Source organism: Cryptococcus neoformans, assembly GCF_000091045.1.
Source record: "Cryptococcus neoformans var. neoformans JEC21 chromosome 14 sequence".
NCBI classification, from domain to species: Eukaryota; Fungi; Basidiomycota; class Tremellomycetes; order Tremellales; family Cryptococcaceae; genus Cryptococcus; species Cryptococcus deneoformans.
This window is the reverse complement of record NC_006683.1, coordinates 259,646-273,690: the sequence shown is the minus strand read 5'-3', so window position 1 is coordinate 273,690 and position 14,045 is coordinate 259,646. Positions and strand designations below refer to the sequence as shown.

At 48.9% G+C, this 14,045-nt stretch overlaps 6 protein-coding genes across 7 annotated transcripts; 3 read left to right on the top strand and 3 right to left on the bottom strand.

The window, feature by feature from the left end:
- Window positions 1-8: 8 nt before the first annotated feature.
- CNN00830 (mitochondrion protein, putative) lies at window positions 9-1,813 on the bottom strand. The gene is made up of 6 exons (XM_568629.2): window positions 1,327-1,813; window positions 1,233-1,260; window positions 1,062-1,180; window positions 812-1,006; window positions 678-761; window positions 9-620 (listed from the first exon to the last, which is right to left on the bottom strand). The coding sequence occupies exons 1-6, from the start codon at window positions 1,722-1,724 to the stop codon at window positions 20-22; spliced, it is 1,425 nt and encodes a 474-aa protein (XP_568629.1). The 5' UTR covers window positions 1,725-1,813; the 3' UTR covers window positions 9-19.
- A 180-nt stretch (window positions 1,814-1,993) lies between these two features.
- Window positions 1,994-2,809, top strand: CNN00825 (hypothetical protein). The gene is made up of 4 exons (XM_024658883.1): window positions 1,994-2,200; window positions 2,255-2,265; window positions 2,322-2,412; window positions 2,470-2,809. The coding sequence occupies exons 1-4, from the start codon at window positions 2,075-2,077 to the stop codon at window positions 2,731-2,733; spliced, it is 492 nt and encodes a 163-aa protein (XP_024514697.1). The 5' UTR covers window positions 1,994-2,074; the 3' UTR covers window positions 2,734-2,809.
- Window positions 2,810-3,474: 665 nt separating this feature from the next.
- CNN00823 (hypothetical protein) lies at window positions 3,475-6,179 on the top strand. The gene is made up of 3 exons (XM_024658882.1): window positions 3,475-3,747; window positions 3,875-4,088; window positions 4,181-6,179. Exon 3 carries the CDS (start codon window positions 4,252-4,254, stop codon window positions 6,082-6,084), a length of 1,833 nt encoding a protein of 610 aa, XP_024514696.1. The 5' UTR covers window positions 3,475-3,747; window positions 3,875-4,088; window positions 4,181-4,251; the 3' UTR covers window positions 6,085-6,179.
- Window positions 6,180-6,967: 788 nt separating this feature from the next.
- Window positions 6,968-9,072, bottom strand: CNN00820 (pseudouridylate synthase, putative). Its single transcript, XM_568627.2, has 8 exons — window positions 8,691-9,072; window positions 8,602-8,634; window positions 8,255-8,545; window positions 7,904-8,194; window positions 7,698-7,851; window positions 7,356-7,645; window positions 7,244-7,303; window positions 6,968-7,189 (listed from the first exon to the last, which is right to left on the bottom strand). The coding sequence occupies exons 1-8, from the start codon at window positions 9,014-9,016 to the stop codon at window positions 7,015-7,017; spliced, it is 1,620 nt and encodes a 539-aa protein (XP_568627.2). The 5' UTR covers window positions 9,017-9,072; the 3' UTR covers window positions 6,968-7,014.
- A 173-nt stretch (window positions 9,073-9,245) lies between these two features.
- Window positions 9,246-12,999, top strand: CNN00810 (ER to Golgi transport-related protein, putative). Of its 2 annotated transcripts, none has more exons than XM_568624.1 (7): window positions 9,246-9,372; window positions 9,440-10,140; window positions 10,191-11,787; window positions 11,835-12,035; window positions 12,092-12,385; window positions 12,441-12,791; window positions 12,845-12,999. In XM_568624.1, the coding sequence occupies exons 2-7, from the start codon at window positions 9,461-9,463 to the stop codon at window positions 12,893-12,895; spliced, it is 3,174 nt and encodes a 1,057-aa protein (XP_568624.1). In that variant the 5' UTR covers window positions 9,246-9,372; window positions 9,440-9,460; the 3' UTR covers window positions 12,896-12,999. The 2 variants fall into 2 exon arrangements, with proteins under 2 accessions (XP_568624.1, XP_024514695.1); XM_024658881.1 differs by having other exon boundaries at window positions 9,246-9,388.
- Window positions 13,000-13,080: 81 nt separating this feature from the next.
- Window positions 13,081-13,914, bottom strand: CNN00800 (hypothetical protein). Its single transcript, XM_024658378.1, has 4 exons — window positions 13,791-13,914; window positions 13,608-13,696; window positions 13,336-13,449; window positions 13,081-13,263 (listed from the first exon to the last, which is right to left on the bottom strand). The coding sequence occupies exons 1-4, from the start codon at window positions 13,791-13,793 to the stop codon at window positions 13,167-13,169; spliced, it is 303 nt and encodes a 100-aa protein (XP_024514069.1). The 5' UTR covers window positions 13,794-13,914; the 3' UTR covers window positions 13,081-13,166.
- Window positions 13,915-14,045: the final 131 nt, after the last annotated feature.

Genomic DNA, 14,045 nt, shown 5'->3' with positions numbered 1-14,045 from the left:
TCAAGGTGCATATTAGTTCCTAAGCTCTTCTCCAGGCAATAGTCTTCCGCGCTTCATCGGATTTTCGCTTGATAAATTCTACGACCTCATCACCCCAGACTTCGCGCACATCCCTGTCCCCAATCAAGCACTCTTTGGTATGCTTCTCTGCGTCCTTGTTCCCCATCACCACAAGGTTGTCAGCGGATAAATCTTGGTTCTTTTGCCATCTGATGACATTTGCCTTCTGAAGCACTTCGAAAGGCGGCAAACTTGATCGACCGTGGTAAAGCTCCTCAAAGACAAATCCAATATCTTCAAGAGAAATTGGCAACTTGCCCTGCAATTTTTCGCCCTTGACCTTTGTTTCTCGATCGGACAGACCCCTCTCGAGGGATTGGTATACCCTCTTTCGGTTTTTGATCTCCATGTAATCTGTCAAGGGCTTGCCAGCGAGGTCAAGAAGGATATAGGTGGCAATGTTCAAACCAAAGATGGCTGGCAAGGGACCAAGCACAGGCATAATTCGCACTCGGAAATCGTCAAATGCTTGCAGTTCCTTGACCGCGCCTCGCTTGAATTCCTCTTCATCCAATGGAAGAAGCTTGACTTCGGAGGGGGTCTCAGTGGAATAGACCACACTTTTTGGATTACTTAGTTTAGGTGGCAAAAATGACATATAAGTGTGTAGTACTTACGGGATACCGGAGGAGATGCCAGCCATTCTCAGCCTTCGCCTCACGCTCCTAGCAAGAGGATCTTCGTACGTCGACGAGATGTCCCTATTTGCCGTCAGACTCACAGCTTATCCCATAGGCTGACAAAGACTCACGCGATCTGGACTCTTGTAGGGTCCTTTTTAGCACCCGAACCCATACTGGAAAATACCTTGATTCCTTGCTCGTGGCAGTGTGCGAGAAGGTCAGCCTTGGTGTCGATGTTGTCGATTGCATCCACGACCCAGTCGGCACCCTCAAGCCATTTTTCCCCTTCGCCTTTCCGCCATAATCCAATTTCTACCTCAATCCTGCCTTGTGGTTAGAGCGGAGACATGAATGGTAGAGATTTCGGATGTAACATACCGAGCCCAGGGAGCAATCTTTTTAAGATATTTTTGCATGGCGATAACTTTCGGGGTGCCTACATCCTCGAGGGTGGCACAAGCATGTCTATTGAGAGAAGAAAGGGTTGCGAGATCAAACTATTTGTATGGATAAGCTTTTTGCACAAGAATTAGGAGATTCTTTACGTACATCGATAAGGAGAATACGGCCAACACCACTACATATATTGTTAGCTATTTTTGACACTAAACACGAAATAATAACTGAAACACGAAATACTAACCTTCTTAACAGCATTAAAGCACACCAACTTCCAACTCCACCACATCCAACAACCACGACATATGATTTCCTAACTAACCCCATGGACTCTTCTCCCAAGAAGTTGTAGTTCCTGGTAAGCTGTTCCCTGATCAATCCCTCATCAAACTCCTTCTCCCAGTTCTTCTCTTTTCTCACGATCCTCTCAATCTTCTCATCGGGGCTACTCATTCCACTGCCCTCATGACTCCTCTCCCATTCTTCGACGTCCTGTCCGACTTGGCGTTTAAGCCGCTCAGTCCGGGCCTCACGACGAAGTGCCTGGAAAGATAAGATGATAGATGTTGTGCCGAGGGCAGCGGCGAGGGCTGTGAGGATAAGAGACTGGCGGTGGGATATGTCCGGCAGTGAGATGGTCATGTTGATAGGTGTTTACGAGCCTGGAGTTTGCGAAAGATGGCAAATTGAAGTGATAATCCTTGCGCCGCCTACGTATGAACAATTACTCCTGGTTTCGGCAGAAAAACAAAAAGGAGGATTTCTCTGGTGTCGTCATCAATTTCTGCGGCAGTGAGATAATAAAATAAATAAATAACCAGCCCGCTGGCCGGCGGCCTTCCCCGCTTCGGCCTTTTAAACCGGCTATTATATGACGAAACAATCCGGTTCTGTCATCCAGAAACGCCATCTGACCATTTGTTGGAGAGCATTTATTACGCATCTTCTCAACGAGTTTGGGGCTTAAGATATCCATCCGCTCTTTTGTTTGCATGTCAGACCTGCCGGAAGAAGAAGAAATGGGTCCAGTAACTCCTGCAATGAAACGCTTTCTCTCTGCAGAGCGGTACGCTGTCATCGGCAAGGTGCTTAGTGATCGTTCAAGATGGGATAACAAGGTGAGCAGATTTATCTCATTATTCATCGGCGTAACATGCTGAACATGGTGATAGGTTCTTAGATGGTGAGCTCCCAGTAATATTATGCTTCAGAATCAAATAGCCAATGCTGTAATGCAAGGTATCAAACCCATAAATACCCCGTTACCCCAGTTCGACCTGACAATCCATCTTCCGAAGCCATCGAAGGGTTAGACGTCCTTACTGACCCGGTAAGTGATGATACCCAAATTATGCCATAATACTCATGCTCCTATGTACCCGCCCAGCTTGCCATCCCTTCCCTCCCATCCACATCTGTCTCCATCATCATCCACCCCTCAAAGTCACTCGGTATCCTTCAGAAACTCTTCTCTAATCCATCAAAGGCACCCTACAGTGTATGGTTCCAACCGGGGGCTGATGATGAGAGTATCTGGAAGTGGGTAAAAGAGAAAGGTCTGGAGGATAAGGTGATTGGTCATGGGGCATGTATGTTGAGAGATGGGAATGGAGTGTTGGCTGCCATTCAAGAGGATAAGGGCAAACTGTAAAATGTGAAAGGTGTATTATGAAGTCATTTTGTTTCTCCTTGGACTATTGCCAGCCTCCGCTATAGTTTACTTAGCAAACAGTCCGAGTAGCTTCTTTTCTACTTCAAACTCTGTTGCATTCAACATTTAACTGAGAGCTTATATGAAGTTTCGTCTCCGCCCGCCGTTAGGACCCATGATCACAATCGGGAGGCACAAGCCGAGTATTACCAAAGGACTGGGAACAGAAATCGATGAAGAAGACGAAGACTGAGAACAGCTGATAAATGACCAAAATTCAAATGAAGCCCCCCAAGTTAAACTCAATCGCCGCACAATATCCCGCGACGACCTCCGACTCATGGGTAACCCCCCTGAGGGAACCAAACAAACACAAAATGTGGTCTGTCCAACGCAACATTTCATCTTCATCATCGACTCAAACGATGAAACATGAAACGTCTCGATTTAGCTGAGGGATGTCGCCTATGACGCCTTGACATGCATTAAAAGAGCGGATACGCAGGGGGCTATGGCCGGATGCGGAGATTAATAACGTTACATACCTGAAAAAAAGGCTGCGACCAAGACGCAGGGCCGAGGGTTTCATACGTAGCTCGTCAACAAGACCTGGAACATGGTCAGATGCACCGATGTATGCATGGCCTAGGAGTAGATCGGAGTCGGTTTGCGTAGGGCTGTGTCATCGCTATGCATTTATTCTCTTTCACATCTTTTCATCTGTTTTCTTTGCAACTTGAGCTAACTCAAGGATCCACCAGCAGCCACAAGCCGAATACCGGTCGACAGTAGCCATCAGTCCATCTCAAACATTGTCCATCACTCAACATTACCGAAAATTATCCACGTCGCTGAGCGATTCCTTCAAATCACTTTTTTTCCATTCAAACAGCTCCCTCTTTTGCAAACAACTATCATTTCTATCATCACCCGTAGCACACCACTGCTACGCCACTCCTTGTTGACAGTTACGACTCTCCTTTGGACATCCGCGACGGATTATGTCTGGATAACGTGAGTAGTCACTTCCCTTCCTTTGAAAACACCGGCAAACATCCCTTTTGCTGTCTATCCACAACCCGAGAAGTCACGATGAGGAGTCAGGCGGTCATGGACAGCGCTGACAGTGTTCTCTTGCTAGTCGGTAGTCTGCTTGCTACACATAAAAAAAAGCATACGCATCTGGGCGAGCTCCACAACAAACCAATCAGAGCGAGCCCAAAAGCGTCCCAAAAGCGTCAAGTCAACTTCAAAGCAAAAGTATCAGACCGGTTCAATATCCTGGGAACTTTTCCAAAGGACGTTCTGGTTGGGGAGGCATTGCTGGAAGTGTGGTTTGTGGGGGTAATAGCTTCGTGAGTACTGCAGACTTTTTGCCAAATTTCTTCACCTTCCTCCTCTGCAGGTGGCTAAAAGAGTCAGAACGATGCTGACATCCGTCCTCCAGCAAGTTATCTGTTCCACTTCTAACATAGTACAAACTGCATCCTCTCCCTCGTATCCATTCCTCTGCATACTATGGTCTTCTCCTTGCCGCAATTTTTACCAGAGGTTTTCTCCTTCGTCGACACCTCTCCCCCTGTCATATACCCCGCCCCAAAGCACAATGCCCTTACAAGGGGTCGTTTCAGATCCTCTTCATCCTTAAAAACACCTACAAAAGACCCTCCTCGCCCTCCTGTACCCGCCTTCCCGAAATTACAACGTCGAAGCTCCAGACATTCCATTTCAGTTGCCAAACCTTCCAGCAGCAAAGAGCTTGGAACTTTGGCAGCAAGCATGTCAGCCCTTGACTTGAATGCAACTTTGGAGCCCTTGCCAGGAGGGGCACTTGAAGAAAGGAGAAAGTCTGTGGAGCATGCAAACAACCAATTACCAGCAAGATCCAGACACAGACGGTCTCAAAGTGCCGTACCGTTGCCCGCCAAATCTCTCCTCTCTACGTCATTTTCGGGTGAGCCGGGACCTCGAAACCGTCTTCAAGAATTTTCAAGGAATCCCTTGACCTCCGCCAGTGCGACAAGTTTACCTACTTTAGCAGAACTGGAGCTACCGGGGGAGGATCTAGGCGTCAGCGCCAGTGGGCCGGTGATAAGTGGGGACAGGATATCTATGCCCCCGTCTCCTATTGTCAGGCCGAGGAACAGGCTGAGTAGAGGGGCTAGTATCATCTCCACAGGATCTATGTCTAGCCCTCCATCTCCTAACATGCTGATGGTTTCGACATTCTCCGATTGTGATGCTCGGTCAAGGTCACTCGTACCGCCTCCGCAACCCGCCTCTACGTCCCAAGCACAGGCAGCCTGCGCTTCTATGCCTCCCCCCCCGCTTCGCCCCCATCCAGACTCTATTACCTACTCCCCTTCAGGTCGTTTGAATCGCCCGATCCCTTCTAGAACCCATTCGTTCCGAGATGCTACTCCTAGTGGTTTGCACAGACCATGCCATCAACGTCGAGCTTCAGTGGACAGCGTGGCATCAGTAGAGCTATCAGACGTGGCAGTGATGGCCACTTGGAGTTTCCCTGCTTCTCCTAGTCCTGAAAAGCAACCTCGTCCTGCATCTAGCGGGGGACTGAATCAGGATCATCGCAAAGATATAAATCCCGGGCAGTCTACCAGGCTGCGGGAAAGGCTGAAGAGTCTGTCAGGGCTTGATACAAGCTGTGGTACAAGTAATAACGACGGTCCACTCTCAAACAGCAGTGGGAAGACAAGTGCAAGTACTGCCGAGAGCACTGAAACGGTCATCAGAGCCTCAAGACCGCTGCCATCGTACCTTACAGGTCGCCATCATCATACTTATTCATCGCCAAACCTGACATTCCCTACGCCGTCAGCGACTGGCTCCCCCGGCTCCATGGGTCACCCTCCTAATTCCCTGTTGCCAACACCACGCCCGCAGCGGCGGACTACTACAACACGGTTGCGCAAGCCTAATCCACTTTCTATGTTTTCAGGTCATTCGGCATCTACTGCCACTCTTCAAAGAGCAAGTAGCACCTGTGGGAAGGGGGAACTGAGCTCTTCGCCTGGGAGCATGATATCCGACACCACGACTTGTCCAAGTCCGACTTCATCAGTACGTTCTTTACCCGCGGGTCCGGCTATCACTGTACATCTCGACGGGGAGAATAGCGAAAAGGACGGGGAGAGCACATGGTGGCCTGTGATGCCTAGCCTTAGAGGGCGATCAAAATCGAGAGTTAGCGGGAAAAGCGTTACAAGTGAAGTGGAATCTTTGGATGGAAAACAACTCAAAGGTGAAACACAAGAAAGGTCAGAAGAGGACGGATTTGGTTTGGATATGGATGATCAAGAGGAAGAGTATATCGACATGGATCATATGTAATAGTACAGATACCCGCAAGCAAGTGTTTAGATTTAGTAAAATGTTGTAATATGCTGGCTACTTGAGTGACGATCAACAGAATGAATGATTTTGATGACACTGTGAAAGAAGTGAAGTGATATGGGGTTAATTGGACGACGAGGATATGGTTGGCAGATCTGCGCAAAAGTTTCAGAAGGCATTCAAAACAATCCTCTTATTTCCCGGGCCCCCTACTGGCCCCAAACTCTTTATTATTCTCTTCAATGTTCCTTCTCAAACTGAATCGTATGCTTCCGTTGGTGGTCCGACACCATCCTCGGAAGCAGCATGAGCAGTTCGTTGTCGAAATCCCAGTACCAATCGTCACTTCGGTGTTCGTCCTTTTCTGGAGTTGGGATATACAAACAATTACTCGAATATTGAAGCAGCAGACATCTTCTGAATCCTTATCATTGTTTTGAGGTACCAGTATCCAAGGGAATGAAGACCTGTCATGCTGGCGTTATATCCATGAGAGGTATTCACATAAGTTAAATTCACATGATCAGAAAAAAAAACCTTCATTTTGAACGACTAGCTGTCTGCCTGAGGGCAGAAGCGACAACTTAAGTGGCTGTATCCGAATGAAGTTTCTGGAAAGTTGGATGGGATATTAGGAAAGTTGGTACGATATGTTTTTTTTCTTCCTGACGGACAGAAAACAATTCATTGGATGTATAGGTTTAATTGAGAAGGATGATCCAGTGTGATGCGAGTGGAATCGAAGCAATGGCACACGATCGGGAACGAGGAAGTTCATCACACGCCGACAGCTGTCGGCACGAATGAGCACTTCCAAACATTGATAAATTGAGGCTGTATACTGTGAAAGACGACTAGCGATTATCTCAATCCACAAGGCATATGCATACATGAGTATAATGTAATTGCTTATCTTACAGCGGTGAACTACCCTTCCAATTCACCCCTCTTCAAGGCCTCTTGGTCAACCTCCTCGTCATCACTCTCAATCTCCTCGACTCCGGTTTCAACACCTTCCTTCTGAGTCTTTTGACCCTCCTTTCGCTTGCTCTCCTGCTCAAGTACCAAGGCAGTGGCTTCTGCCGGGATAATGCCCTTAGTGCTAAATTGAATGTCAGCATGAATCACTGCGGCGAAGATGGATGAAGTGACATACTTGAGGTAACCGAGAGAATCGTTCTTGATGTTGTCCATCATTTGGATCCACTTGTGGAAACTATCCATTCATCAGCATTGAAACAGTCATACCATGCAAGCTTTTGGCTCACACGTTCTTCTCTAACTCCTCCTTCCTCAGCATTTCATAGATCCACTTCACCTTGAAAGCATAGATCTCATCCGCATACAGACCAAAGTTTACCGGATCCCTGTCTTCGGTGATGCCATTCAACTTCTGGGTGATCCTGTCGTTGTAAACGCCAAACTGAGGAGCCTCGAGCAAGAGACCGAGAGGGGGGGCTTTGGGAATGTGAATTTTCTTGGGACCAAATGTCTCGGGGAGGAGAGAGGGAGGAGAACCAGTTCGGCAGGCGAGCATCGCCATGGAGATCATTTTTCGCTGTGGCACCATGAGCTGATAATGTCTACTGGTATAAATATAGTACACTTACGATTTGATGAAGCATGAAACTTTGTCCGTGGATTTGAACGGAAATCCATTCAATCTCTCCATACACCTTGGGTTCCTTCACCTCAAGCTTGATCATAAACCTCTTGACTGCTCGGTCATTAAAAGGCTTGCCAACAGTGTAGTTGTAGAAGTTGCTGACATTCCCTCAGTTCTGGCCAGTTGTATCTGTTCTACACGAACACTCACTGAGTACCCTTGTACTGGGCAATGATGTCTCTGAACCGGCCCAAAGTCTTTTCATCCACTCTCCACTTTCTTTTTCTCTCGTACTCTCCTCGAACCTTGGGGTCGACTTCGCCTTCGTCAGAAGTGGGCATAGGGAGTCTAGCGTCGGCAAAGGAGCAAGGACCCTCACCGACGATTTCTCGCCAGTCGGGAGAGGATAAATCGAGATGCTTGGCAAGAGAGTCATCTTTGTGGGGAGGTATGAGGCAGTATGACGGAAGGAGGTACTCGTATATACGAGAGTCGGCCGCCCTTTACCAGGGCCATCATCAGCCGTAATCCATGGTACAGTCACAGGTAGCGAAGACTCACGTTCGGGCGTTGAAGGACTTGACGGTTCTGACCCAGCCCCACATCCTAATTTGGTCTGGTAAGAAAGTGTTGACATACTCGGCGACATCTTTGAAGCCTTCGGGAAGAGGCGGTTCTGTGATCATTTTGATGGAGATAACATTACCGGCGGCGTGAACGCCAGCATCCGTTCGAGCAGCTCGAGCAATGTCGACCTTGCGCGCATCGATAGCATTGTCGGCAGAGACAGCGCCAGCTTTGACAAGAGCAGCAAAGACTTCGCCCTCAATAGTTCGGTCAGTGTGGTCTTGTCTACAATAATGTAAGGATTGGCAAATGAGCGGCCAGAGACAATGAAAAAAGCGCACATTTGCATACCCTGGTATCCAGTACCGCAGTAGCTGTATTCGCATTAGTCATAAAGCTGCTACCACGCCCAGAACGTTGCAAGACCCACCCAATCAACACAGCGCACCTCCTCTTGGGCAACCGTTTTTCGCCATTGGTCTTCTCGCTGGGTTCCCAAGCTCGTTGAGCCCTCGGGTCCTTGGCATCTCGTTTCTCTTTCTTCTCTTTACGAGCCTGGCCTTCATTTCCTCTCTTCCCTCTCCGTCCTTTGCCACCTTGAGTTTCTTCTTCGACATTGAACATTGCTTCTTCGGCATCAACTTGGACTGCAGCAGGTACCGGTGCCGGTTCGATATGGGGTCTTTTGGCCTCTGGTACCATTGCCTGCTGCGGAGATGGCGATCTGGGCCTCTTCATGGGTTCTGTGTGTTCCATTATGCGTTTTAAAGCTGGCTGCCTGAGTATATTGCTAAGAAATGCTGTTACGCGTGGGATCATACCACGAACTTGGTGAGAACAACACGCCGAATATGCGATCCGAATTTCTGCAACAAAAAATAAATTAACTTAAAAATCCACGTGGTTCGAAACGCGTCGGTCGTCAACAGAACTCACAAGCAGCTCTGTTGCTTTTCCCTTGTTTACTCGATTTCCACAGCCGTTTCGGTAAGCCTGCAAACACCTATACCTACAGCAATAGGTGCTTTCCGGCATCTTAATCAGATCCCCCGCCTACGGAAAGTATACTCCGGCCTTTTCGACCACTTTCGCGGCTCGTGCATAGCTGACAGGTAACTATTTCGGGTCGTGTGTTTATATTGCGTACCACGTGAGCTATAATGGCTGATCAGCCTGTAGATATACCCTGTATCGCATTAAATGTCGCGCTTACCTCAACTCTCAACTCCTGGACGTCCTTCACCAACAACAGGTATCCCAACGCCTACTGCTCGTCGTCCGCGATCATCTCTCGGTCCAGGCCAATCCGGCACAGCTGTTTCAGATGATCTCATGGATAGAGCCTTCCAAGAAGCTTTGAGGAATCGACCACCAAGCAGTCTCCGGAGCAATGGCTCTCCCAATGAACTTTCAGAAAGCACAACATCAACATCACATCTCGCTGCACCCCCTACGGCATATGGTCTTGCTGCACCTCGAACTCCAGGGATCCGCCCTCGTACTCCTTCGGCCCTTGGGTTAGGTGCGCCCGTTACACCTTCTGCAGCAAGCAGGAGTGTATCTCGAGCCGGACTTGGTGTCCGTTCATCCCTGTCGACTTCCACAACAACTCCCTTTACCCCCCGCCGGACGTCACTTGCTTCTTCAACCATATCTTCTACTCCATTCGCTCGCCGGTCAGAATCAAGAGCGTCGGAGAGAGAACCAACTTCTGCAAAGTGGGTACCTACAGTTGGAGAAAGAGTGAGAATCAGTAGTATGGGATATGAGGGTGTTCTACGGTTTTACGGCACGACCGAATTCAAAGAGGGTATATGGGCTGGCGTAGAGCTTGAGGGAGGTTTTAAGGGAAAAGGGAAGAATGACGGTACTGTTGAAGGGTATAGAATATTTTCTGGAATGAGTTTACCCAGCTGCTGACTTTCCACAGAGTTCAATACTTTTCTTGCCCACCCAAATGCGGTATTTTTGTTACCGCCGTCAAGTTATCACCACCCACTACCGGTACTTCTAGACCCGCTTCAGTTGCCTCATCTCACCGTTCAACAGCCTCATATTCTCTGTCTGGACGCGCCACCCCTTCCGTCTCTGGACGTGCTACTCCATCCATCTCTGGTCGAGCGACCCCTTCTCGTCCACCGTCAGTCACCCCCGGTCGCGTAACACGCACAGTCTCTACAGCTCATCGTACACGTCCAAGCATATCCGGCGCTGACGATGAAACGCTTCCAGCTCGTACCGCCCTTGGTAACAGCACAAACGCGAATAACGGCATCGACTCGCGGATCACTGCTGGCTCGCGCGCCAGCAGATACATCGGTATGACTGCCAAACAACTTGACAATGCCCGTGCTGTAACCACAGCGCCAGCATCAAAGCTCGCTGCTAGCACTTCTACTGTCAATGGCCAAACACCCAGGGTTTCCCGTGTATCTATGGGAATGGGTGGTACACCTGCCCGATCTCGGCAAAGTATGGGTGGGCTTGTTACTCCTCGTGTACGACCTCGAGCAAGTGGAATAGGAGACATGCCTCCGCCGCCTAGTCCAGGTAATATCAATCGCGTCCTGACTGCGAGACAAATAGAAGCGCTCGAAGAGGAGATTCGTGAACTGAAGAGGCGGAATGGGGAACTGGAGGAGGACTTAAAAAGGATGCCCGAGCTACGGGATGAAGACGTTACTGAGATGGAGACGTTGAGACAAGAGACGGAGCGATCAAAACAGGAGTTGGAATTTTTGAAGACCCAGCTCGAGACGTCTGATACCAACGCCACCGATGCGGTCAGGATTCTTGAAGAACTGCAAGCGGAACATACCGCTCAACAAGAGGAACTTGAAGCGAAGCTTAGAGAGATTGGGGACCTCAAAAAAGAGTTGAAACTTGCAAATGAGAGGGCAGAGGAGGAACTGGCTGCGGGCGCCGAAGCTAGAAAGGATGAAGTTCAAAAGATGCTAGAAAGGGCCCAAACAGCAGAAGCCGAAGTGAACTCGATGCAGGTGCTCGTGGACGACCTCACGGACGCCGGGCGACAGATGATATCACTCAATGAGACCAAGCAGTTTGAGCTCGAAGAGCGAATTCGAGAGCTTGAGGATAAGAATCGATCCCTCGATGAGAAACTTCAAAAAGCTCGTGAAGAGCAAGAAAAGGCCCTCTTGCCTCCTTCCCCTTCTAGTCGTCAACGTGAGGCAGCCACAGCGGCTGAAATCGACAATGAAACACTCAATGCGCAAGTCAAGCATCTTCAGAACAAACTGAATCTTTTGGAAGAAGAACTTGAAGAAGCAAGGGCGCAGGCAGAGACTGACGCGGAGACTTGGAAGGGTAAGTTGAACCGAGCCAAGGACGGAGAAAAGGCTGCCAAAGAGGAAATCGTTGCATTGAAACTCGAGATCAAGGAATTGAAGGAACAGGCGAATGGAGCTCGAGGGAAGATTGGAGAACTGGAAGGTGCTCTCAAGGAAAATCAAGCCGCCCTCGAAGGTGCCAGGGCAGAGATTGAGAGTCTTCGGACTGAGGCAGCTGTAAGCAAAGCACTGATCGTGCAGTCAAATGTCTGATGGTTCTACAGGAAGCAGCAAGCTTGCGAACGACATTACAGGCCGCAAATGCCAACGAAAAGGCATTGTCCGTCGCTCAAGAAGAAATCAAGAAACTCAAAACAGAGCTTGCTGCTGCGACCAATGCCGAGGCCAAGGTCGTCTCCGATGCCAAGGACCAAATCAACGATTTGGAGGCCAAGATTGCTTCTCTCGAGGCCGAAATTACCACTGTGAGCCATTATATAAGGTCTTAAAACATACATGGGCTGACTGAATTCAACTCTAGCTCAAGCAAACTGCCGAAAGCAACATCGAAAACAATCTCCCTACTTCTCGGCCAAAACTTTCCAATTCATCGACTTCTTCGGAAGACGCCGAGAAAAAGCTTATTGGGTTCCAGCATATCGTCCAAGAGTTGTCTACTGAGAATGCTGATCTCAAGGAACAGTGCGAGAGCTTGAGGGAAGAGATTTCATTGATGAAAGAGGAGGTTAAATTGTTGGAGGAGGCTGCGGCGGATATTCCTGGTGTCCAAGGTAATCAGAAAGAGTTACTGGCGGCCAAGGCGACCATCAAAGATGTGCGTTCGACTTTACACAAATTTTGTTGAGTATACTAATTTTCATCCCATACAGCTTAACCGGGAAGTCGCTGAACTCGAAGCGCTCGTCGAGTCCAAGATCTACCGCGAAGACGAGCTCGAAACCCGTGCCGCCGAACTTGAACGAGAGATTGAGCGGTACAGATCATCTTCCAAGAGGTCCAAGGGCGAGCCTCCTTATTCTGCTGCGGCCACTACATTTTCACATGCTTCCGATGGTCAATCATCAAGTATCGCGATCGGAGGATCAAGAGGTACCGGAGAAGGTACGGAGAGATGTGAACTTTGTGAGGGACCTCATGATTTGGATGCTTGCCCTGTGTTTGCCGGGAACGTCTCCACGGAGGGAACTAAGAAGGGTGGCAGGTGGTGCGCCGATTGCGAAGTGAGTCAGCTGTTGCCAAAATATTACAATCAGTATTGACGAACAATCAACAGAGCAACGAGCATGACACATCAGAATGCCCTATGGCAGAAGACGTATTTTAATCTCATCTCTTGTTCCTACCATCAATTTTGAAAGATCCACGTTTATATTGAACGGACTTGTGCACTTTTTAGGTTTAGCATATTGTAGAGTAGGGTTTCAATGCATTTTTAGTCTGGCTTGCCGCTGTTGAGCCGCTGCTTTCTCTCGTGCTGAAGCGATGGCGTGTCCGAACACGATATGCCGGTAAAAGGTACAATGCATTCAAAGCCCAAACCCCTCTGCAATGTCTGCTCCTATCCCATTGTTAATCCCAAGCTATTAAGGGAACGCCTAGTTGGTAAAAGCCCTGATGATCTTGGCGGTGATGTGGAGGAAGAAGATGGAGGCGATAAAAGAGATGGAAAGCACAATGACGACAAATGGGTCACTACAACATTGAGTAGAATTAGCAACCGAGAAATAATCCGATGACCCCAAGGGAATTTTGTAAAAGACGCACACTTTGAGACCAGCCTCCCCAGAGTCGGTATAGAGTTTGAGCATGGTGTTCGAAGAGCCACCGGCACCGGCTGAACGCGTTGAGCTGGGCCGAGCGGCTGCGGGAGCACGTCGTCTATTTTCGTTTTGGCGGTCAGGAATCATCGTCAACGGGCATTGCGGGTGTCAAGATATATTGATTGGACATTGTCGGACAAGGATGGATGCGAGGAATAACAGCAAGTTACCGGTTACAGTCAGCATCTGCTCAACCGCTTCTTTTCTCCCACGTACCGAACAGCGTTAGCACCATGGGGCCTGGCAACAGCAAATGAAGAGGATTGTCCCGGAGTGGAGGGAGATGAGGGGCGCTTGGTGTCGGCCTACACAAAATCAAGTTGGATCAGCACCTATGGACCCGATATAGGAGTGGAGGGGGGCATAATGCTTCCAGCCGTAGAAAGGGGAGGAACGTACCATTTTTGCTGCTCTTTTTTCGTGCAGGTTCAAGAGGGGAATGAAAAGGTTATAAGGAAGGAAGCTGACGCGTTGAGGGCTGGACTGAATATAGTTGTTAGTATATAGCTGCTGCTGGATTGTACTGTATGCTCTCCAGATGATATCTGCCAGCCAGTGCCAGCCAGTGCCAGCGATACGTGATTCGAAGGCTTATTTGTGTCCCCAGTTAGGGCAAAACCGTTACGTAACGCATTGGCCAAACTGGGTTTTTGG

Coding starts and splice junctions, on each gene's coding strand:
- CNN00830 (XM_568629.2), bottom strand. CDS start 1,724: ATGACCATCTCACTGCCGGACATATCCCACCGCCAGTCTCTTATCCTC. Junction 762..811: donor CCTACAAGAGTCCAGATCGC/GTGAGTCTTTGT, acceptor GACGGCAAATAG/GGACATCTCGTCGACGTACG. Junction 621..677: donor GGCATCTCCTCCGGTATCCC/GTAAGTACTACA, acceptor TAATCCAAAAAG/TGTGGTCTATTCCACTGAGA.
- CNN00825 (XM_024658883.1), top strand. CDS start 2,075: ATGTCAGACCTGCCGGAAGAAGAAGAAATGGGTCCAGTAACTCCTGCA. Junction 2,413..2,469: donor TAGACGTCCTTACTGACCCG/GTAAGTGATGAT, acceptor GTACCCGCCCAG/CTTGCCATCCCTTCCCTCCC.
- CNN00823 (XM_024658882.1), top strand. CDS start 4,252: ATGGTCTTCTCCTTGCCGCAATTTTTACCAGAGGTTTTCTCCTTCGTC.
- CNN00820 (XM_568627.2), bottom strand. CDS start 9,016: ATGGAACACACAGAACCCATGAAGAGGCCCAGATCGCCATCTCCGCAG. Junction 8,195..8,254: donor AAGTCCTTCAACGCCCGAAC/GTGAGTCTTCGC, acceptor GCCCTGGTAAAG/GGCGGCCGACTCTCGTATAT. Junction 7,190..7,243: donor GATTCTCTCGGTTACCTCAA/GTATGTCACTTC, acceptor CATTCAATTTAG/CACTAAGGGCATTATCCCGG.
- CNN00810 (XM_568624.1), top strand. CDS start 9,461: ATGTCGCGCTTACCTCAACTCTCAACTCCTGGACGTCCTTCACCAACA. Junction 11,788..11,834: donor GTCTTCGGACTGAGGCAGCT/GTAAGCAAAGCA, acceptor ATGGTTCTACAG/GAAGCAGCAAGCTTGCGAAC. Junction 12,036..12,091: donor TCGAGGCCGAAATTACCACT/GTGAGCCATTAT, acceptor ATTCAACTCTAG/CTCAAGCAAACTGCCGAAAG.
- CNN00800 (XM_024658378.1), bottom strand. Junction 13,450..13,607: donor CATGGTGCTAACGCTGTTCG/GTACGTGGGAGA, acceptor AAACGAAAATAG/ACGACGTGCTCCCGCAGCCG. Junction 13,264..13,335: donor GGGGAGGCTGGTCTCAAAGT/GTGCGTCTTTTA, acceptor TCAATGTTGTAG/TGACCCATTTGTCGTCATTG.